This window comes from Pelodiscus sinensis, chromosome 3 (assembly GCF_052426305.1).
Source record: "Pelodiscus sinensis isolate ZL-2025 chromosome 3, ASM5242630v1, whole genome shotgun sequence".
Classification (NCBI taxonomy): Eukaryota; Metazoa; Chordata; order Testudines; family Trionychidae; genus Pelodiscus; species Pelodiscus sinensis.
The window spans coordinates 161,480,402-161,504,840 of NC_143054.1; the positions used below are offsets into that span (position 1 = coordinate 161,480,402).

The 24,439-nt window shown below is 42.5% G+C and overlaps 1 protein-coding gene across 4 annotated transcripts in view; it reads right to left on the reverse strand.

Moving 5' to 3' along the window:
* Positions 1–24,439, reverse strand: part of LCLAT1 (lysocardiolipin acyltransferase 1) — a 208,508-nt gene that overhangs the window by 114,092 nt on the left and 69,977 nt on the right. For all 4 annotated transcript variants that reach the window (XM_089777485.1, XM_089777483.1, XM_006118066.3 and 1 more), the window contains exons 2-3: positions 15,255–15,423; positions 7,264–7,462 (exon numbers count right to left, since the gene is read on the reverse strand). In XM_089777485.1, the coding sequence (XP_089633611.1) occupies positions 7,264–7,462; positions 15,255–15,423 (368 nt within the window). The remainder of the gene's footprint in view (positions 1–7,263; positions 7,463–15,254; positions 15,424–24,439) is intronic.

The following is a 24,439-nucleotide window of genomic DNA, read 5'->3' on the forward strand; positions in this document are numbered from 1 at the left end:
ACAAATTAAATGCCAAGCCTAAAGAGTGTATCTCTAAAGATTGGGACTAGAAATCAATTCTTCTGGGTTCATGTCCTAGGTCTGCCCCTACTGTATCTGATTTGTGTAATTTTCTTAACTTCTCGCATTTATTTCTCCACTCTAAAATCAGGATATTTAGCACCAGGATGTTGTCAGGCTTAATATTTGCAAAGTACTCAGAGATACTTATGTGAAAGTGTTCCATACAACCCCCACGCAGTACACAATAGGGATGTAAGCATATGCTTATTGGAAAGTCAAGTAGTGACTCGATTAGTCGCTTCGTCCCCACCCCTTGCTGCCTCTATCAGAGAGGTTCCCCCCAGCACCATCTCCACAGGGAGGCAGGGGAGACAGAGGTTAGTGGAGGACTGGGCATAAACTGGGAATAAGCTGATTCCTAGCTCGCACTTGGTTCCCCAGCTACTTCTCTGCTTTTTTAATGTATTAAGAGCCTAGTGACTCTCAATATATTTAAAAGGCAGAACCGTAGTGGGGTTAGCTCCCGGCCCTGCTGTGACTGTGCAGTTTCCCACCTTATCGACTAATCAAACAGTCGATGGAAATTCCATTGACTACTTGATTAGCTGATCAAGTGCAATTTAAAACCCCTAGTACACAATTCTGAACAAAACAAAGAACTGATGACCATGTAGTTTAAGGATTATCTTTAGTAAACGTATCAAAAGCTCTGTATCTGTTTATTTTTAATCAAGTATAGTAGGTCATATAATTGTATCCATCTGAAAAGATTAAATTGAAAGGTACTATAGGAAGAGACATGATTTTAATTTCCGAATTCTAAATAATTTCTGGCTTGAAATATTGCACTTAAGATGAACAAATGTTGGCAATTACATCTGCAACTCATTGACAAGACACCACATGGATTTCTAAGTTGTTTTTCCTTGTGATCTTTAAGAGATACTATTAAATACTAAAAGCTTACAAAATGGGCAAAGACTTTTTAAAACAGAATACTTTTTAAAACAGAACTACAAAATTGCTGAAGACTTCTCCTCAGTGGTTAGTATAAATTAAAAGCCTCTCGCATCACATGATAGGGTCATGGGGTAAAATGAGATGCTCTACACTGCTTGACTGAATTCAATTACACCCCTGGGCCACAATTCTCTACTGATATTTAGCACAAGATATACATTTTCAGTTCTGACAGGTTTAAAAATCTCAACTGAAAAGCCAATCATAGGACTAATATGAAGCATAAACAGCTCCCACTGACTTCTAACAACCTCTAGCCTTCTGAATTTAGCTTCCAATAGCTTTTGTGCTGCACTGCGTTTCAGTCAAGTTCCTGTAGAAATTCTGCAAGTGCATCTCTTTGCTGGAGTCATAAATCTCATTTTTCATTCATTTCTTCCCTCTCCACCAGATTTTACACAGCATTTTCTAGTCTGCTAGTTTAAAGCATCTTACAGCAAACAACAATGGTGCCCTTCTATACAGTTCCAGCCAGCACAATGAACTCCATTGTGCCACAAAATTAATACCCTATTATTAGTACTGCCTTTTTAGCCATGCATTCAATTTATTAGTTAGTCTCTAAACATATCCTAGGAATATATCCCTTCTACATTTGGGTCTGTTCTAAGGATGTTAAGAGGCAGGTAATTGGGTTGATGTCATTTGTATCAACTACTTGATTAGTCGATAAGAGAAGGCGCTCAGAAGGCGCTACCTCTGCTGTGGCTCTGCAGTTTAAATGTAGTAAGAGCCAGGCCCAAAGGCAGCTTAGCTCTTAGTACATTTAAACTGCACAGCCGCAGCAGGGGTAGCTCTTGGATCTGCTGTGAGCCAAGACTGAGGCCAGGCTTGCTCAGTTCCTGCTCATTCCAGGTCCAGCAGCCCATCAACTGAGGTTCTCAGAAGGGAGCTGGGACCCCCTGCAGACAGGGGCTGATGGCCGAGCAGCATCTGCTGCTCCCCGTAGCGCTGCCTCTGATAGAAGCAGCAGCACGAGGGATTAGAGGGGACAAGCAACACCACAGAGAGTGTTAGAGGGAAACCGGCTTTTAAGCTAGCGCGCCCCAGCACAGGTTCCTGCCTTCTCCCCCCCCCCCTCCCGACTTTGCTGCCTCTGATATAGAAGCAGCGGGATGGGGGAACGCGAGTAGCCGACTAATCAAATACTCTTTTACATCCCTAGTCTGTTCATTAGCCCATATTCTAGTATTCTTCAAACCTACTTTGAAGGCACTCCATGTGGCTCTTCCGCAGATTGATGTTGACAAAGAACATTAGTTCCTCTTTTGCAGCTCATGTCAGGAAATGTCTTTGCATAACTCTCTTTGGGTATGTCTACACAGCAAAGTTATTTTGAAATAACAGCCCTTATTTCGAAATAATTTCCTAGCGTCTACACAGCCAAACTGCTATTTCGAAATGAATTTGAAATAGCGGAGGGCTTATTTCGAATTTGGTAAACCTCCTTCCACGAGGAATAATGCCAAATTCGAAATAGCTATTTCTAAATAAGTGCTGTGTAGACACTTATTTCAAAATAGGGGGCCTCCAGCCTTCCCCGGGTGCCCTGGTGGCCACTCCAGCCTCAGCCAAGAACACTCCTCTCCCTCCTCCCTCTCTGGAGACCTTAAAGGGGTAGACTCTGGCCACAGTGCCTGTGCCAGCTCCAAGCCTGCCAGCCCAGAGCCAGCAGTCACTGTGCCCAGTGGCCCCAAAACATGAGCCAGAAGGACACTGGCAGCCAGCCCTCTGCCAGCTCCCAGAAGCCTGCCAGGGCCTGGAGAAGGCGGGCGCCTTCCTGGTCCAGGGCAGAGATCATGGACCTTAATCAGGTTTGGGGGGGTGGGAGGGGAGAAGAAATGTCCCCAACATCCATGATCTCTGCACTAGATGGAGGAAGGTGGATGTCTATGGCAGGATAGCTGCCAGCCTGGCCACCAAAGGCCACATGCGAACCCAGGAGCAGGTTCACATGAAAATCAAGTTGGTCCGGCAAGACCCCCACCCGAGCCCTGAGCTTCCCCTCCCTTTTCTTCCCCCTGCTTCCTCCTTCCAAGCTCCTTCCTCAGGTTTCCCTCTCCCCTCCCCCCTTTCCCCAGTTTCACCAGAGTTTCATTCCAACCCCTCAGTTTTGTTAGAGATAGTTTGTGTTTATGAAAAAATGTGTATTTTATTTTACATCAGGATGGGGGGCTGGCGGGAGTAAGTGGAAGGACGTGAGGGAGGAATGAGGCACAAGCCCCCAGTGGGGCAGACCAGGGAGATTGTTAGGGCTCCTCAGAGTGGAAGCTCTCCCCACAGGGCCTCCTGGATAGACAGGATGGACCCCCGATAGACGTCCCGGATGGCAGCCTGCAGAAAGTGCAGCCAGGCTCACAGCAATGCATCCAAGAGAAGCACCAGAATGCTCAGGGCCAGCTCCGGCTCTATGTTGCAGAGTGCTGTGGTGTCCTGAGTGAGGGCAACCAGAGCACACACAGACAAAATGCTTTGCTGTCCCTCATTGAGGTAGGCAAGCAAGCAGGAAAACCTGAGAACTGGCTGTCCGGGGTGGGGGGTGGGGGGGGGGTGTCCCTTTAAGCACAGGCCTCGGATAGCCTCAGGCAGCAGCCACACAAAGTAAATCCTGACCTGATGCCCTGCCAGCCTTAAATGCAATTCAGCATCCACTCAGTGTGGACGTGCTATTTCGAAATAGCAAAACGCTATTTCGAAATGCATTTTGTGTGTAGATGCGTTATTTTGAAATAAGCTATTTAAAATTAACTATTTTGAAATAATGCTGTAGTGTAGACATACCCTTACTCTGTTAAGATTTTTAAGAACAAAAGCTTGATTAAGTTGGAGGCATATATTGATCTGTCATCAGTTTGAGAAGGAAGGGACTGCCTTATTGAGTGCTGAGACGTACTGAACACCACCCTGCAGGCAACAAAGGAGGCAAAGAGTGTTGAAGACTTAACTACTTATTCTAGTTTCAAGATTTCGGTTACGTGGAGTACGTCCTTCAGTAACCTGAACTCATTAAACACCGTTTTGCTGTGTGAGTTTCCTTTCTGTAGCTCTTACAAATTATACAAATAACTAGTTCCTTTGGCAAAATGGGCAGGAATGAGGGAGAGAGCTCACAGGCTAAGATAAGAGGCGGTGGTCATTATTTGGAAAGAGGTGCAGTGTCTATCCTGTTTTGAACAGACAAACCCACTCTCAGTACACAATCAACTGTCCAAACTCCCCCTTTCCAAGACTTTGGCTTGAAACTTAACATGGCACACTTAAATTCAGCTCTTCCCAAACCTGTCTGTTCAAGTTTCTCTACAGAATCTCCTGTGTCAGCCATTAGTTCTCTCCGCGTTCTTACATCATGATTGGAATGAACAAAATCCACTTGCTTGCATAGGTTAGCAGTATTTTGCTTCTGTATCTCAAAATAGCATCCTGGGACCCCCATACTCACCTCTGAGGTATGATAAGTTTTGAATCATGCATGTCTTGCAAGATCATTTAAGAAGTCTTGGTTTGTTGAACAATATCCGGTTAAATTGTATGCACTATCGCTGTATGTGAAGTTAGGAAGCATTGCTCTATGATTGTTTCTCAATTATGTGGTTAGTGGGAAATGCCAACAGCTAGCCTTTTGTTGGCAACAGAGAGGCAACACTGACTAAACAGATTTATCAGGAACAGCAAGGCCTATGTTAAAGGCACATCAAGAATAATCTATTCTCCCAGAGATTCCTCAGAGAAGGCATGAACACAGTGGGAGCTACCTAACAGACACCCCACCACACACAATATATCCACATATCAGGGATCTTCCTAGCAACTGCAGAGAAAGTATAAATGAGGATCATCATTTTATCTCTCTTATCCCTCATCTCAATACTTGGAAGATGATGACTTCAAACTGAGAAAATTGGCCCCAGGCTCAGAAAGGAATTCAACCTGAGTTTTAAGAACTGTAAACTACCCGGAACATCCAATGGGAAGAGAAAAACTGTTTGATTCAAAAACTCAGTTAAAGTTTGGAATCTAGACTGCATTTTTGTATTTATTTCTCATGCAACCAATATTGACCTTTATGCATACCACGTATAATCACTTCAACATCTCTCTTTCCGTCATTAAGACACTTATTTAATGTTTTATGCTTACCAGTTTGTCTAAAGTGACAAACTCATTAAAGAGCTTGCACTTTTCAAGAAAAGGTCTTGAACAGAATAAGATGGCACATCACTGGGGTGAAAGGTGGGATGGGAGAAGATTGGGGAAATTGGCTGAAGACATGTATAACTAGTGAATGGCTGAGAGAGCATTCCTGCAATTTAGGTGGGTGTGTATACCTCCATGTGTTGATGGCTCAGTGATCATAGCACCTGCAGGAGTTTGCTGCTTACCAGTAGCATAGCAAGAACAGCCCAGGCAGAACAGTTTAAGGGGACTTAGTGGTCCTGCGGTGCCAGGTTGTGTCCCTGGGGCAACCTTTAATTTTTTTCCATCCATGGACAGAATAAATTTTATGTGCACCGAGCCATGTGTGGATATGCACCAACAAAAGAAACACATGTTGTCCGCTGCTGTGGGCACTCTGCTAATCAGCTGAGCAGCATTTGAATCTTTCCTGGGTGGCTATTCAAGTGCACAGATTACAGGGAACACTGTCCAGGGGTATGTACCAGTATGCTGCATCTTTCTGCAGTGCTTAAGCATCTGAACTTGCTGGCCCAGCAGGGGACGCTTATATTCCTGTGCAGCCTATCCTTCTACAGTGTGAGTGCATGAACTGACTTTAATGTGTCTTAAAATGAATACAACAATGCTGTAAGGTAAGGATGCAGTTTCACAGAAATCTCTTGCATTTATCAAGGTTGTTAGCTCCAGGCCATTTAAAAATAAATTCCTATTCTTGAAATTGTAATGAACATACATAAGAAACTGCTGTGTGTTTTGGAAGGTATATTTTATACATGTGAAGTTTTGGTATGCTGCAAAATAGACTGGAAAGCTACCGTTAAAGTCTCCACATAACCGCTAAGCTTTTTTCTTCACTGACAATTACTTTTATATTAGGGCCACACCCTGGACAGCTCAGATAATTTCCACCCTCAGGATCTGTTGTTTAAATGTATGTTCAGGAAATTTTAATGTTGTTAAACACTGAATATTATAAAATACACACATAGTTCTTAACTGGGAGATTATCCTTTGAATCCATAGATATATGCTTACTGTTCACATGGACCATGTACTAAAATTCCTTAGGAAAAAATCTAACAGCAAGTGCAGCTGTCACTTGAAGATAAAAAAAATGGCTATTTGAAGTTACTTTCAAATAATTTTTCAAAGTTGATAAAAATTCATAAAATCTTTTATAATGCAACGTAAGAGTGCAAAATGCACTGACTATATTCTGATTTACAGGAATAAACATCTTAAAATGGTTTCCACATTACTTAGGTCAAACATTTACTCTTCCAAAGAATTTATATACATTGGTAGAAAATATCATTTGTACGGCCATGATCATGTTATTTCTATCAAGATTTTTAAAAAGTAGTTTTGGTGTGGCACAATATGAGAGCTCCACCTGCTGTTCAGGAAGTCATTTACTATTAGCAGAACTAGATGTACCCCTACCAAAAATTATCTGACAAGGCAAATGGACTGACAAAACAGAATAAAAAAAAATTAGGTTACCCTTTAGAATTCAGAAACCTGATACACATCCTATACAAAGTAATTTTATGTGACATGTCAAACAAATCTAAAGATAAATAGAATGCAAAAAGACATTTAGATAAATCTGCATATTTATCTTGAAACTGTTTGCATGACAATTTTTTGGGCTCATTTGAAATAATTTCTGTTCAGTATTTTCAGCCCAGACCAGTTTCTGGCCTATATCACTGTAACAATGACAAACAAAAGAAGTAAACTACGCTATTTTATATCCTGTACAGTGCATTTTTGTTACCTGAATTTAAAACTATAGTTATTAGAAAGAACACTGATTTCTGACCAGTCCACAGGAAACATTAAACAACCACCCACTTTCATACCCCACACACAGATTCCTTACCCCTTTTTGGTAGTATATGTTAATGAAACAATAAGCCTGACCAGTGCATTTGTACAGGGTGGGAAAATGCTGTTCTTATTGAAGCAGAAGCTGAAGATGAGGTTAGGGTGGCATTAGAAAACACTGTATTTTATTACTAATTCTCTTTTTTCCCCCCATTAAAACTGTAGATGACTTACCAAATCCTGGAACGCTTTTGAGACTGGATTTGAGACAGATTTTTTCTAGTCTGAGGTAGCTGTATCGCAGCAGGCAGTTCCATAGGAACATCCAGTCCATTCGTGTCCGGTGGTTCATGATAATTACACTTCTTTCTCCAGGGATGAACCCATCACCTGTTATAACCACTTTTGCGCCAAACACCATCTCCAGCAAAGCCTAGAAGAAACACTTCGATATTATGACTTTCCACTTGAGGCAAAGGGGAGGGAGGGAGGGAGGGAAGGAAGCAAGTCTGTTAGTTCACTGTCAGAAATAAACATTAATTGTATTCTAATAAAGTTGTGTATTGGGAAATTAATCAATGCACTCCCCTTACCTGTTTTCTTACTGAAGGTCAATTCCCCTCCTCCCCCGCAATAGCTGCCTGCCATAGTCCCTAATTAAAGAAGTGGAATCAATAATCAGCACTTTTTCAAATAGTCACTCTGATCTGGATGTCAGATACAAATACGATTTTTAACTAAAAATAATCTTTATTTTTAAAATGAGCTGTGAACTCAATAGCAGATTGTATTGGTGTGTGTAAATCAAACTGCAAACTCTAAATATGAGCCAACCAAGTATGGACCATTGCAAGCAAATTTCCCAAGCATGAAAAGGAAAGTGTATCATGTGAGTGGCTGAATGCCAATACTAGCATGGCACTGTAGAGCTCTAGAATGCAGCATGCCATGCCCTCTGCCAGAAGGGTCAAAACAAAGTGCTTCATTTTGATCCCCAAGAATAGCTAGAAGACAGAAAATGAGTCTGGAAATGGGAAATCCCAGACAAATTGAACGCACTGTGATGCACTGATTTATAGATGTATCAAATTGTGACTTTCACATGACACTGAATCAATCATTTTAAAGAACATGACTCACATTTAGAGTGTATAACTGTTTAGCAGCAAATGGGACAGAAGACTTATCAACGGTGCTTCAAAAACAAAGAGCCACCCTAAAAGAATGATTTGCTATAAGGAATGTTGAGGTGTCAGGAAATTAGTTTTAATTAGGGCTTCTGAAGCTGGTCAGTCAGTAAGATGCCCAATAGGACAGAAACCTCATTTAAGAGCAGGTTCTGCTGAATCTTCTCTCAGGCTGACCACCACCAGACAACAGAAAGCCTGCAAGAAACAGAAGTCCTACTCACAGGACACTCTGATTAAAGATAAAGACTCACAATAAAGGGTGAGCATAAATTCACAGGGGAGAAGTGCATCCATTGTTGTTGTTAGGGTTGCCAGGTGTCTGGTATTCACCCAGACAGTCCGGTATTTTTGCCTTCTGTCCAGTAAAAAAAATTCAGAAAATATCGGACACCTAAGATATCTGGTATTTTCTGATTTTTTTCCCCAGGCCAGGAGGCAAAAATGCCGGGCACCTGGCAACCCTACAAACACTCAGCACCCGGCCTTCATTTTTCCTTGGATGGATTTAACAAACAGATTAGTTGTTGACCAAATTGGTGAAAGCATGTACCTATATCGCTTAAACAATAAGAAAGCTATATGCTCTCTGCAAGCACACAGACTGAGGATGAGGGACAGGGGGCAACTGCCCAGCAACCTGGCTATTTTCAAGGGCCCAGAGCTTCCGGCCGCTACTGCAGCAATGGTCACAGTCCCAGGCCCTTTAAATTGCCACTGGAGCACTGTGCAGCATGCTTCAGGTATCTCGAAGGGCTGGGAGGAGGAGCCTGGCATGCTCTAGGTCAGTGTTTCCCCAAACGGTGTTCCGCGGAACCCTGGGGTTCCACCAAGTGAAAATAAAGGTTCCGCGAGAAAATTCTATTACAATAACATTTTATGATTAAAAAAAATTACACATTAAGTGTGGGGTTTTTTTGTTTTTAAATATGTGCAATTAAACTAAGTGTTGATATCATGACCTTGTTTAGCATTTGTTTATTATTTTATCCTCACTTATTTGTGGTCTACTTTTTCAGCTCCATATACAAGACTGTTGTTAGGGGTTCCGCAACATTATTTTGAGTTTAAAAGGGTTCCGTGGCCAAATAAAATTGGGAAACACTGCTCTAGGCGGTGCTGAGAGCTAAGTGCCCTGGCCCCTCTCCTTCCACTCAAGGCCTCACCCCTTCCAAGAGCACAGGGCTGGGTACCCCCTCCAAATTGCTCAGGGAACTCACATGGCTGTCTGCTCCCCTGACTCTCTGCCAGATACTATCAGTCTTGAGAAAACTCTTACGTAAGAGAAAATCCCCCCAAGAAGTGGAGGTGTAGAAGGTTAATCAACAGGAAAAAGTAGTTTGACAAAAATTGTTAAATGCTTTTTCAGCTCCTATGGGGATGTAAAACTCAAGGTTGAATTTATATTTTAATTTAACAATTCATTTCTCAAAACAAGAAAATTTTTTGGAGACCTGTGCTATTTTGTGGGCTTGTGAAAACATTTGGGAAAGTAACAAAAAAGATAAGTAGCTATTTGCTACCATGCAATAATGTATCATGAAGGTGTCAGATTGTTCCCACATTTTAAGTGATTGTCAAATTATGATAAATATTCCCTAGAACACAACATTTCCCTAAGGAAATAAGTGCCACATCGTGAATTACTTAAAACTCTGAAATACTTATTAATTACTTTAAAATTCTATTTTTACAGAATTAGATGAAAATACTAATTATTGGATCATTTAAAACAAATCAATCATCTGAACTTCCTGCAATTAAAGTCAATGAGAAACATGAATAGTTCTGTACGAGACATTAGCAGCTTTCATTATAAGCATTTTAAAAGCATTCTAAGCAAATTACAAAGATTGCCCACACACTGTTCTGAAAACAATCCTATTTATGACATTTTTATGAGCAAAAAAATAAGCCCTGCCACAGCTGAAGAGGTATTTCTGTAATAGACATGCCATCTTGCAGGGCTAGAGCTATGAAACACAGTCATAGAACGAGCAATGACTTTGGGGGAAGGGGTACTTTACAGTGGCATTCACATAACAAGTGAGTAGGCACACAGAAAACACCATTTAGAAAGAGTTGGGGTAGTTGCAGCAATTCCTATAATGCTGTCCACAACAAAAACAATCTTAGGGAGTATAAAAAGTATAGTCCTATCCAGATTGTAAACCAGGGATGTAAAAGGCTCACCTAGTAATGAGTTAACGTTAAGCTTACTGGAAGGCTTACCTGGTAACTGGTTAATCAGCCTTCTCCAAACCCTGGCAGAGGATCAGGGTCTAGCCCAATCCTGGCTGCAGCACAGCAAGCAGGACCCCAGCCTTGGTGGCCCTTGCCTGGAGGGCACTAACCCTCCAACCAACCAGTTAAACAATATAATTGTAATTATTTAACCAGCTAAATAATTAACTAGGGTGTTTACATCCTTATTATAACCCAATGCTTTGCTGACATTTAAGTTATGAAGGATTACTTCTTGTTTTATCCAGTCAGGCCTGGATTAGAATATGTACTGAGAGATGAACTGAGTGATATGCAAATCTGAAATAACTCCAGGTAAAAAGTGTGGATGTGGTCAGAGAGAGACTATCTTTGAAAAAAGAGGCATTCAAAAGGCCAGCCATGAAGCATGACAAAAGTACATGCTGACACCTGCCTAGAAGTTGCAGACAATCATATGGCTGAGTGCAAGGAATCTGTTGTCTGACAACGAACTCTGGCTGTAGTGATGCCCAGCATGGCCTCTATACACTCTATCCTTTGTATCAGCAGGACTTCATGAAGATGAGCTAGAAACTGAAACTGTTTAACAATGATAGAACTAAGTGCCAGTATAACGGTGTAAGAACATCCCCTGAGAAAACCAAATCAACAAGGAAAGTGAAGTCTATTACTCCTCAATGAGAAGTTGTAAAACCATCATTGCCATGAGTTTTGTGAATACCCTGGGAGTCGTGTCTAGCCAGAAGGGAAGGTCCTGATATGTGTAATGGTCTTGTCTCGCCACAAAGGGCTGAAATTTCTTCTGAAAAGGGTGTATTTTGATCTGAAAATATGCACCCTAAAGGCTTAAGATCACAAAGTGGTCGTCAGATCCAGAGATGGAAGAATAGTTGAGGAGGTCCATCCTCTTGACACACATACTGAGCTCCAAAGATCTATAATTGGTCTCCATCTATTCTTTTGGGGAATTTAAAAGTATGTGGAATAATGCCCTCTTTCTTTATGTAGAATGGGAACTGATTCTACTGCTCCTAAACAAAGATGGGACAGAATCTCTTGCTTCAGAGAGGCCCTAAAATAGAATAGGGAAAGAGCCATGGTGTGGAACTGAACAGTTTCCCAAAGTTATAACCTTCAATATCCATCTCTCATAGGTAATTTGCTCCTCTAAGGTGTGAAAATGGGAGAGACCATTCCCAAAAGGTAGAAAGCCACCAGGGTAAGAAGGTGCCACAAAGATTTGAAAATCAGCACACAGTGGTCCTTGACCAAGGAGTCAAAGTACATTGGACTCATTAGCTATTCTGTAGCAGTCAAAAACTGTCCTCTTTGAAATGTGTTTTTCCTCTTTCTTAAGTGCTCCAATGATCTATGGAAAATGGAGAATTGAGTAGGAGGTTCTCTGTGTGTCAGAAATTATTATGTGTGCGCATCTATATAAAAATAAGCTCTCTCCAGCAAAGGGTCAAAAAGGGTCACCCTAGAGTCCTTCAAAGTATGCACCAAGTTATAGACCATAAAAGGGACTGAATCCACGATGCCCTGCACGTTATTACAGCCATAGCAATGGAATTAGCTGCCATATCAGCCACATTCAGAGAAGCCTGCAGGATTATTCTAGTCAGTAGCTGCCCTTCTGCAAGGGCAGCTTGGAACTGTTTTGTGTTGTTGTGATAAATGTTCAATGAAAGAGGTAAACTTAATTTAATAAATGTGGCTGTTTTGCCAGAATCAGCTGAAAGTTAGCAACTTGGAATTGTAAATTAGCAGAAGAGCAAAGGCTTGCACTCAAATACTCCAGGGTCTGTGGCCCATGTCATAGGGTGTAATCTCCAAACGGAATTGCCTTTGACACTCATTTAGTGTGTCCACATCTAAAGAATTTGGTTCAGTGTAAGGAAAAGAAGAACTCCAAGCCCTGAGCTAGGATAATACATTTTGTCTGGTCTTTTTGCCATTACGTAAGGGTAAGGGAGAGATGCAACAACAAAAGGTTGATAGATGGACTTGGCAGGTTTTAATAATGCTTCATTTATAGGAAAGGCAACCCATGCTGAAGATGGTGTCTGCAAGATGTCAAGCAACTTGTGCGATGCCTCTTACATTTTTTCTATTAGGATCTGAAGAGTGCCTGCTTCCCTCTTCATTGGATCTTAAAAGTATTAGAAATCAATGTGATATGTGGGGGATGACCACGTCCTCCAAGGAGGAAGAAGTTGGAAAGAGGTGCAGGTTCCAGATAGCCAAATGTAGATAATCAGCAGAACCTTGTACAGAAATCTGGGTATCTGAAGAACCCTTTTCTTCACAGTCCAGAGGAGGAGGAACCAGCCATCTTTCAGAACATATTGGTACCAGGGAGGTATGCAGTTCCAGTGAAAGGGAGGATACCGGGATAGTGCTGGTTGTGATTCCAAAAATCTTGACCTCAGTAAAAGTTTAGGTTCCTCAGAAATAAGCAGGTCTAAGCCTCAGTCTCTTTGGAAAATTAGACTTTTTTAAGTACTTAATAGTTTTCAAAACTACTTAGACCTATTTTTAAATTCTTGCAATGACATAGCAGACACAGTAGAAATACCATGCAATGGAACTACCATACTTCTAAATTGAGCAACGTGACCTTTTTTCAGTAGATTGTAAAACTGCCCCAAAAAACGCAATTTTCAGGGCTCCAAGAAGATTCATGAAATGTAGCTAATTAAACACCATAAAACATAGTTTTGGGTTGAACAAAACATTGCATTTGCAAAAACTTAGTTTTCTTTCATGTTTGCTTTGGTGAGAAATAATAAAAAAAAATCAGCTTGGTTCAAATCAAATGATGTTTTGATTTGGCCTTTGAACAAAAACAAAGCAAAACAAAACCAAAAAAAACACACTCCTTCCCCCCCACCCCCCCCCCACCCCACCCAAGAGCCAATTATGTACTCAAATATACCAGGTATCAAAATGCCATTCACAGAAAAAATTTTAAACAAAAATTTTTTTAAACGAACTTCCCACCTTGCCCCCTAAAAAAGCAGCTGTGTCACAATCAGTATTGGAGACTTTGGAGGTATTATGGAGTTCCAAACATAGAAACAACTGAATGGAAATTTGATGCCCTGTTTGTTGAGTTAGCTATTTTAAGATATCTGGTAGACAAGCACAGGGTCAGACTTCTAACATTATACTATCAACTGAATTTTAAACATATCCACAAAAGATTAAACTGGCCTAGAATGTATAACTGTTAATTGGTTGGGTGTTTTTGTTTTGTTTGTTTTTTGTGACCAGCTCTTAATTTTTAGTACCATTGTAATAATCCTTGTAATGGTGGGAAGAATAAACAAACTTTGAGCTGCACATAAAATCAGCCCAAATACTTCAAGGCAGAGAAAATACAAACTGATCATATGCAATAAAGATATTAATCTTCCTATGGAGGAATGGATGTGTGGGAAACAATAAAGTGCTGATAGCCAGGACAGCCTTTTATTTCAGAAAGATTAAAAGACCTCCTGAGATTTCTGAAGGGAAAAAACCCTCTGCACAATTAGAGAACATCAAATAGTTCATTTGTATATGCAAATACCTTCAGAAGAGAAACAAACTAAAGAAAAGAGCATATAAAAGCAAAAAAATACATCTAATGATTAAACCCAACTATAGGGAGACAGACCCTTCCTAGTATTGTAATCAAATCAGGGGGAAAGTGTGTTGTTAATGTGTCCCCTGACTCATATAGCTGTAGTGTAAAATGAATCTTCTCTCAGAATGATTTTTGCTGACCTGATATTATCTGCCTTTGTAATTTGGCTGGAGGAACTAAAATGTTTGTGTAAATCCTAAAAGGATTAAACTAAGAACAGCAAAGGTCACCAAGAGGTACCCAACCGTGATTCTTAGGAGCATGGCACATGGGAGAAGATAGTCTTCAAAAAGACCCTCATTAGTAAATTCCACAGTATCAAAAAACCCTCTCCAAAACCCTGTTCATTACTACTTCGGCCAGTCTCATCTATCAGCATCACAGATTTCCAAGCAGTTAGTGACTAAATACACCCTATTGCTATTTGGTTCTCTGAGGTACTCCACGTCCTCTTATGCAAAACTGCTTTGGGTCTTGATCAAATCATTGTTTTTCAAAATCCAAAACATTTTATTTAAGTTTCATGATATCCTCTTGCTGCTGTGATTGCAGCTGCACTGCTTTGCGGGAGTTGGAGGAGGGTTGAGGTGGAGGAGAGAAAGGAAGGAAAAAAGTGGGAATTAGTCACTACAGAATAAAAGTGCCAAAAAAGAGAGAAGCTTTTAACTAAACTGTATTTGCATTAAGAGCAATACTAAAAGTTTGGTAGGATGTAGGTATCAGGAGGACATTGCCAAGACTATAAGGGAGGTACTTTCCATTTTCTCATGGTACAAAAAACAAAATCCAGTACAATTCAGTGAACTCTGATAAAAGGGACTCCATTTATATTTAAAGAAATGAAAGTTCAAAAAATGTCCATGGCATCTGCTTAGAAAGAAGTTCTTTTGGAAAATGGGGTGGCAATTTTACACTAATGCTTTCTCTGCACTAGGATTTAACTGTAATGTTAACTATTATATGCTAACTAAAATGTTTTAAAAGTCCAGTGAAAATAAGTACCACTGTCTTCTACATGTGCCAATTTGGTCTAGCTAAAGCCCAGGCTGGGTGGTAGGAGAGGTGTCAGAGCTTAAAAAAAACCCCCACACACGAACCTTTTACAATGGAAAGTATTGGGCAACTTAAATATAAGGACACTTAGTTCCCCTTACAATCATTATAGTCATATTGCTACTTACCACAGGGAGTGTGAGCCAGGTGGCCACAATGCGGTCAGTAATCCAGCGATACCAGGCCGGGGAGACAAACATCAAAGGTAGAAAAGGTCCGAGCATGAAAATACTCCCAAAAAAACTTGCCAAGAACAGTGCAAGTAAGAAGTATATCCCCTTCCATGACACCATGGCTCTGGAAAGATGAAGTGAGCATTCAGTTAGACAAACACTTGTAATTATTTCTGCTTACTTAATCTTCAACTCTCTCACAACTACAGTTTATTGGATATGGTGCTTTTCATTTTTGTCCTAAAATATTATGCAATGTTCTGATGCATTGTTAAATTACTGCAGTGTTCTACCTTAGACGTAGCAACACTTCAGTGGTATTGGGACCAACAAACAATTTTAAGGAGCAACAGGACATTAAAGGGGCCATACAATTATATCAATTTTATCTTCAATTATTTCCTCCATTTAATACAATATGCAGTTGCATTGTGAAATCTCAATGCTATTTTTATTACATAAAAATACAGAGGGTTGAGAAAGCTATGAGGATTTGTGTCATATCAAACACTTTTGATCAGTTGACTCTGACTCTTCCAAAACACTAAATATTTGGTGGGAGAAGGCAGGAAGGGGAGGTCCCTAACACGGTTCTCCTATTTCTTTTCTTTGCCTCTTCTTCCAAAGCCCCGTGTTACGACTCCCTTTCCACCTGCCAAATGAATACATGTGGGTTTCTTCAGAACCCATCAACACCCCAGGTAAAGACTAGAAGGATCAGTAAAGAGCAATACAAAGCCCACTCTGGCCAACAGAGCTTGTGACTCAGTTTGAAGCTCCCTTCTAATATCAGTTATTTTCCAGATTATCCATTAAATGAAGAGAAGCATCATCAAAGCTTGCAGTGCCTCAGTATATCAAACTTCTGATCGCCACATACATAAGATGGCCTTTGGATTTTTAAGACAGTCTAGACTTAAAACATTACAGTGTCCATTCTATCAGCTTGTTATAAATCTAAAATATATAATGCAGAGAGATTCTTAATAGATTAGTGTAGAATAATCAGCACGATTCCCCAGGGGTTTCTGTTGGCTCCGAACCTTTACAACTTAGACACCATGCTATGACAAAACAAATCTGGAAACATCATCTACATTATAATCCAAATAGAGTCTGTTTTCAGTTATTTAGAACCAAACTGTTTGTTTCAGAGATGAAAGGTTAAGTAGTCAGATTTCTTAACCATTTTACTAAATTCCTCCCCAACAAACAGTTTTAGAAATTATAAAGAGCTCAGATAGACAATTGCTGAGGATAAGAAAAACAGGAAACTGGATCTTTCAATTTTAAAATGAGGAATGGAAAAATAAGGCTTAATGGCTTATGCACTGAAATATACATAATTTGAACTTGAACATCTTTTCAAGCCTAATTTACATTCCATGGCAGCAATAATAATAAAACATTAAGGTTGCACAGCCTCAGAGGTTAGGAAATGCCAAAAAGTTAAGCCTGCATGTACAATCTTAATTCTGCTACTTTGGACATATAAGTAACCTGACACACACCATGTCCTATCCTATGTATGCAAGGAGAACAGGGTATGTCTACACTACCACCCTAGTTCGAACTAGGGTGGTTAATGTAGTCATACGGAGTTGCAAATGAAGCCCGGGATTTGAATTTCCCAGGCTTCATTTACATGATGCCGGGCTGTACAGCTAGTTCGGAATAGGAAGCCTAGTCCGAACTAGCTAGTCCGTGCCGCGTGTAGCCGCGGGCACGGAGTCCGCACTAGCAGACATTTAAAAATGGTGCCACCCGGCATCATGCAACTCCGTATGACTACATTAACCACCCTAGTTCGAACTAGGGTGGTAGTGTAAACATACCCACAGAGTTCAGGAAACTTGATTTTTTACACTTAACACACACACACTTTATTTTACTTTACTGGTGTTCAAGGTGTGTTACTCATGTCCATTCAGTATAGGCAGGGCTGGCCGATCCACACAAGTGCAGATCGCCCAAATCCGGCTCTTCCGGGTTGCAATCTACTCGCGACGGGCGAGTAGACTGCATTATTTGTCGAGCCCTAGTATAGGTGTGTGTGCCTGCCACATGCTCCAGTGCTAGATTTTCCTTAAGCAGTACCCGGAGGGGCTGGGATCCCCAGTGCTCCCTGGAGTAACACATGCATGCCACACTATATAGGGCACTCTGAGGCCCCTCCTTCCTCAGTTCCTTCTTGCTGGACCTCTGATAAAGGGGAAGGTTGAATGGACATGAGCAACACATCTCAAAGAACACCAGTTACAGAACAGGTAGCTATCTTTTATACTAAAGTAATTTTCTCAAGTAGACAATGCTTTGTGGTCTAAGTGTCAGCATTTTTTTTTTAATTTCTTCGTGTGCTTGCTCATGTTCATTTAACATAGGTTGCTGTAAGCAGTGTCTGTGGAGGTGGATAGAAGTTAGAATGCAGACTACAGTACAGACCTTCCAAACACAGCCAGCTGCACTTCAAGTTGTTTCTCGTTGCAAAGAGGTCTACTAGGGAAGAGACCCAGTCGTGGAAGAGGGAGGCAGTCACCTTGGGCTGGAGAGCCCACTCATGGCGAGAGAACTTTCTCCTGAGACAACCTGTGATCATGTTCCATACCCCTGGGATGTGACAGGCTTCTAGCATCATGCCATACAAAATGCAAAACTCCCAGTGCCTCATAGCTTCCTTGCAGGGCTCTAAGGAATGGGTCCCTCTTTGTCTGTGTATGTAATACATGATGGTGGTATTGTCAGTGACGACATGCACAACCCTGCCAGTGAGGGGAGGGAGAAACACCCCGCATGCATTTCTGATCGCTCTGAGCTCTATGTTTGTGGAGCACTCTCTCGAGCGATGGGTCCCCATGTGCGCCCCCAACTGCAGTCCGAAGCACTGGCTACTAGTTCTGTTGAGTGAAGTTGAGGATGGTGTGGAATGCCTGACATGATTCGGTCCAGGCTCATCCACCACGCCAGGGCCAACAGAACTTGGGATGCGACCGTCACCACCCTTTCCAGAGTGTCTTACTGGTATGTACACTGAGGCCAGCCACAGTTGGGGGGGCCTCATTCTGAGCCTGGCTAGAGACACTATGTATGTGCAACCCTATGCCCCAGGATCTGGAGACATACTCGTGCTCTGGTCAGAGGGGTGTCCATGAGCTGCTGAATGAGGGTCTCAAATCTCTCAAGGAAGACATGCTCTGGCCATAGTCAAGTCCAGAACTGCTCCTATGAATTCTATTCTTTGAGTTGGTACCAAAACTAACTTTTTCTTGCTCATCTGCAGGCCGAGCTAGCGGCATGTGTTCAGGAGGAGACATGTTATGCTGGACTTTGCACCTCAACAAGCCTTTGACAAATCAGTCATCCAAGTAAGGGTATACATGTACACCCTGCCGCCTCAGCTATGCCACAACTACTGACATGCACTTGGTGAAAACCCTGGAGGCTGTGCGCAGGCCAAAGGGCAGGTCAGCAAATTGGTAGTGGTTCTTTCCAACTATGAATCTCAGGAAGCACTTGTGACCTTCAAAGATGGTGATATGGAAGTATGCATCTTTGAGGTTGAGGGCAGCAGACCAGCCCCAGGATCCAGGTTGGGAATGATGGAGGCCAGGGAGACCATGCTGAACCTGAGGTGGACCAAATATTTGTTGGGTCCCTGCAAGTCCAATATAGGCCACAGACTCCTTTCGCCTTGGATCAAAAAGTAGTAAGAATAGAAACCCTTGTCCTCGAACTCCACTGCTCCTATCTGGATGAACAGAGATAGCTCCTGCTATAGAAGATGCTCGTGAGAAGGGAGGAGTTAAGCAAGAGGGAGGTGTGATGGAGTGCTGGAGAGTATACCCATGCTGCACAGTGACCAGGACCCAACAGTCCAACGTAATGCCCCTCCAAGTCGGGAGGAAGGGATGGAGCTTGAAGGAGATCAGGTGGGCAGAATCTCAGAAGTCTGGCATGTCGTCCCCAGGCACACCCTCAAAAGGAACACTCACCTTGGAGTTCTGCCCAGCTGGTCGATTGCTGGTCAGACAGAGGATGGTGGCCCAGTGTCATCTTGGGCGGGGGGGGGGGGGGAAGGGAGGGAGGATCTTTGGCATGAATGGGCTCTTCTGGTGAGTATACTGGCCTTTGGTTGGGAGGACTGGGGCTTCAGCCTCTTCCTCACAGACCCTGGGATGCAGAGACATAGGGTTTTCAAGGTCATATGGAAGTCCTTCAGCTTTAGCCCATGCAACTTAGTGTCCATCTTTTCTGTGAAGAGAGCACCTGTGTCAAAGGGGAAGTCCTGTATGGAGTTCTGCTCTTCTAGAGACAGGCCCGACAGGATGAACCAAACCTCACACCTGATGGAAATGGAGGAAGCCATAGAGTGAGCTGCCAAATCCACAGCATCAGATGCCACCTGCAAGGCCGCCAGCACCACGGACAGCCTCTCTTCAATCAGAGCTTTTATTCCTTGCGGGAGGTTTTGGGCAAGGTGGTTTCAAATCTAGCCAGTGTTTGCCAGGTATTCTCTGCATAACTGGCAAACAATGCTTGATGGATCGCTATCCTTATCAGAAAGCTGATCGAAGAAAATATCTTTCTACCAAACAAGTTCAAGAGTGTGCAGTCTTTATTCTCAGGAGTGGGGGCCCGCTGGCCCTGGCACTCCTTGTGGTCGACTGATTTCACCACAAGGTTGTTGGGTGGATGGATGCAGTGAGCCCCGATGGGACAAAGTAATTCCATTTATCCCTCTTGGCTATAGGTGAGATTGAGAAGGGGGTCTGCCAGAGAATCTTGGTGACCGCCTCATGCAGGGGCAAGGCTGCATGGTCCTGCTTGCCCAAAAGGCTGCCAGGTCCTGCTTGCCCAAAAACCCCAAACAACAAGTCCAAGGTCTCTTACACTACCTCAGCCTGGAGACCCAAACCATTAGCCACCCTCCTCAGGAGGTCGTGGTGGGCTCTTGAGTCCTCCTGGGGCATCGCTGGGGGAGAAGCCACAATCACCTCATCTGATGATGAAGAGGTGGTCAGAGACAACTGGTCTTCCTCATGAGGCGGGGATTGGTCACTCAGCCCTGCCATCTGTTGAAGGGGGTCTGGTGTCCCCGAGTCCCTTGAAGACCACGAGACACTGGCAGCACCGATAGGGCCTAGGATGCTCCAGTGACCAAGTGGGTAAGCTGGGGTTGTACCAGGAAGACTGAGGGACACTATGGGCACCATTATGCCTGCTACTGAGACGATGGCTCCAGCATGCCCTGCATCCCCAACATCAGCACAGCAAGTAGGAAAAAAAAAAAATCACTCTCTCTTCAACACCTTTAGTGCTGGGGAGGAAGGGACGGCCTGGAACAGGTTTATTCACCAATTCTGGCAATGAGGGAGATTACATGTCATGCCCCAGTCACTTATGTGCAGGCCTATGGGGACTTCAGAGCGCTCACCTCTCGAACACTGTAGACTGTGCCGGGAGATCAGGGGCTGAAAGGCGGTTTACCCCTGTGTGAGGGCCCTGTCAATGTCAGGTGCAGTACTGGTATAGTACTTATGTCCTGCACAGCTTGGAAGGCATCCGGCGTGGAGGGGAGATGAACCTCCAACACTGATGGTGACCTGGATGCGGAGCTTGGTGCCTTTTGGGGCTCTCCTGCCTGTCCACTGTCTGATAATTCTTCTTCCCCTTATCCTTACGAGGGGAAACTGTCTTTGCCCAGCTTCCTAGCAAGCCTAGCTGGGGCAGTGTTGACGACAGGCGCTGAGCAATCAATGCCAGCGGCGTGCTGTGCACCAAGGCACCGATATGTGGAGCAGAGTCCGACTGTTGATTCTGTGGTAAGCAAGCGTGGACTCCATTAAGAGCACTCTAAGACAAATGCTTTGCTCTTTACTAGTTCTGGGACAGAAGGACCTGTAAGTGTGACATTTGTCCAAGAGTGTCCGTCTCTCAGGCAACAAAGGTAGTAAGCATTGAGATTGCTGACTGGCATGGACGTACAGCACAGGTAGAGTCTCTTTAGAAAAACTGAAGTTCAACAATTCACAAGTACTTAGCAGTTCATTTAGAACAATCAACAATGCAAAAGGTGTGATTGCTGCAGCTAAGTCTGGAGCCCACTGTTCCAAGTCACTGGCAGTAAGAAGGAACTGAGGAAGGAAGGGGTTAAGGGGCACGCTTTATAGTTCGGCATGCATGTGCCACTCCAGGGAGTGCTGGGGATCCCAGCTCCAGCGGGTATGGGAAAAATTTTGAGCACCGGTGCATGTGACAGGCACACACACCTAAGTTTAATGGACATGAGCAAACACTCTAAGAAGAACGTAAGGTGTGAATTTAAATACATATAAATTAAATTGATAGACTCTCTCAGGTGAACAGTATAGAAGTGCCTTTAAGGTTATATGGTTAAAGGGGCTGAGCTAAATTGAAAAATTCCACTCTTATACTGGAATAAGTATGTCTACATGGAGGGTGTAGGAGGTGAAGCAAAACCTATACAATCTCTCTACAACTGGTAAAACTTTGTTCTGTACGCAAGCTCTAACTAAAGTTTTAGGCACCTAGAACTAAACCTAAAAATGACCACGGTATAGTTGCACTGACAAAATTATTCAAATGCATGTCATTAATACTTTAAGAAAAAAGAATTCATGTTAAAAATATCCAAGATATACCAGCTCTATTCTGACTGACAATACCAAAAGCATATAATAATGAAATGTTACAACATGCTACATAATCTACTTAAGGTTATAAAATTGCATATTATGTTGCATTTGAGAAAAAAGCAGTAACCATTTAATTAAGGTCGGCCGTAAAGCATTCACAAGAAAGGGTAGTTACGGTCACGCATGCAAACGTTACTTTGGTATTTCATGGCGTTGCTCTAAAATTCCATAAAGGCCAGATTTAAGACCTTTTCTGCTGTCGATTATTTGAAATGGACCCACAGTTCCAGAGAAATTATCACTTACTCAAGCAGTAGCAGCAGGGGAAATAGCTCTGAACTGAGGCTGCCTTTCTGGAGTGTATGCCCTGTCATACAATCAAGATCAATTAAAAAAATTAGGATTAATTCTAAACTCTTGCTGCTGAACAAAACTCATACAAGAGCATCAGTCCATCTACATTGTGTTATGGAGTTTCTTTATCTTTGAAGAAGTTATACGGTAGCAGATTGAAGTCATGGTAGCAGAGGGAAATGGGAAAATTAAAGAATGAAAGGTAAGGGAAGAAAAAATACAGGAAGCAAGAAAGATTAGACACATACAAAGAGATGAGGACAGAAGTAAACTGTGCTAATTGTAGGTGGATTACAAGAAGAAAAATCTTAATGGAATTTTTCCCTAGAATGTTAAGAACTCTGCCCCTTCTATAGTGATAGAAATGTAGCCGTGTTAGTCTGGGGTAGTTGAAGCAAAATGCAGGACAATGTAGCACTTTAAAGACTAACAAGATGGTTTATTAGATGATGAGCTTTCGTGGGCCAGACCCACTTCCTCAGATCAAATAGTGGAAGAAAGTAGTCACAACCATATATACCAAAGGATACAATTTAAAAAAAATGAACAAATATGAAAAGGACAAATCACATTGCAGAACAGAAGGGGGATGCGGGGGGGGTGGGAAGGGGGAGGAAGGAAGGTAAGTGTCTGTGAATTGCTGATATTAAAGGTAGGGAGAGTGGGATGTTTGTGAGTTAATGGTATTACAGGTGATAATTGGGGAAACTGTCTTGGTAATGGGTGAGAAAGTTCAAAGACTTGTTAAGTCCTTGTTGGTAAGTGTCGAATTTTAACATGAATGACAGTTCAGAGGATTCCCTTTCAAGTGCAGATGTAAAAGGTCTTTGTAGCAGAATGCAGGTGGCTAAGTCATTTAGAGAGTGTCCTTTCTGGTTAAAGTGGCAAGAAACTGTTTTCTCTTTGTGATCTTGTCTGATATCTGTTTTGTGGGCATTAATCCTTTGGCGAAGTGTCTGAGATGTTTGTCCAATGTACATAGCAGACGGACACTTTCGGCACATGATAGCGTAGATTATATTTCTGGATGCGCAGGAATATGTGTTCTTGATCTTATAACTCACTTGGTTAGGTCCAATAATGGTATCAGCAGAATGAATATGTGGACAAAGCTGGCAACGGGGTTTGTTGCAAGGGAAGGTACCAGGGTTGGTATTAGTGTGGTATGTCCTGTGGTGGTTGGTAAGAATCATCTTGAGGTTAGGTGGTTGTCTATAGGAGACTATGGGTCTGTCTCCCAGAGCCTCTTTGAGTATGGTATCCTGTTCCAATATAGGCTGTAGTTTATTGATGTGTTGGACAGGTTTAAGTTGGGGGTTGTAGGTGATGACAAGTGGTGTTCTATTGTTGGTTTTCTTGGGTCTGTCTTGAAGTAGATGGTTTCTAGGTATTCGTCTGGCTCTTTCAATTTGCTTTTTTATTTCTCTGGGTGGGTAGTTGAGATTTATAAATGCTTGGTAGAGATCCTGAAGCTTCTGGTCTCTGTCAGTGGGGTTAGAGCAGATGCGGTTGTATCGAAGGGCTTGGCTATAGACGATGGATCGTGTGGTGTGTTCTGGATGGGAGCTGGATGCATGTAGGTAACTGTATGAGTCGGTGGGTTTTCTGTAGAGAGTGGTGTCTAATTTTCCATTGTTGATTTGTACGGTGGTGTCCAGGAAGTGGATCTCTCGTGTAGAATGGTCCAGGCTGAGGTTGATGGTGGGGTGTAGGTTGTTGAAATCTCTGTGGAATATCTCCAGTGTTTCTTGGCCATGTGTCCAGATCATAAAGATGTCATCGATGTACCGTAGGTAGAGGAGGGGTGAAAGGGGACGGGAGTTGAGGAAACGTTGTTCTAGGTCAGCCATAAAGATGTTAGCATACTGTGGGGCCATGCGTGTACCCATGGCTGTGCCGCTGATCTGGAGGTATAAGTTGTTCTCAAACCGGAAATAATTGTGGGTGAGAACAAAGTTACATAGGTCTGCTATCAGGTTGGCAGTAGTGTCCTCTGGGATAGTGTTTCTAATTGCGCATCCAGAAATATAATCTACGCTATCATGTGCCGAAAGTGTCCGTCTGCTATGTACATTGGACAAACATCTCAGACACTTCGCCAAAGGATTAATGCCCACAAAACAGATATCAGAC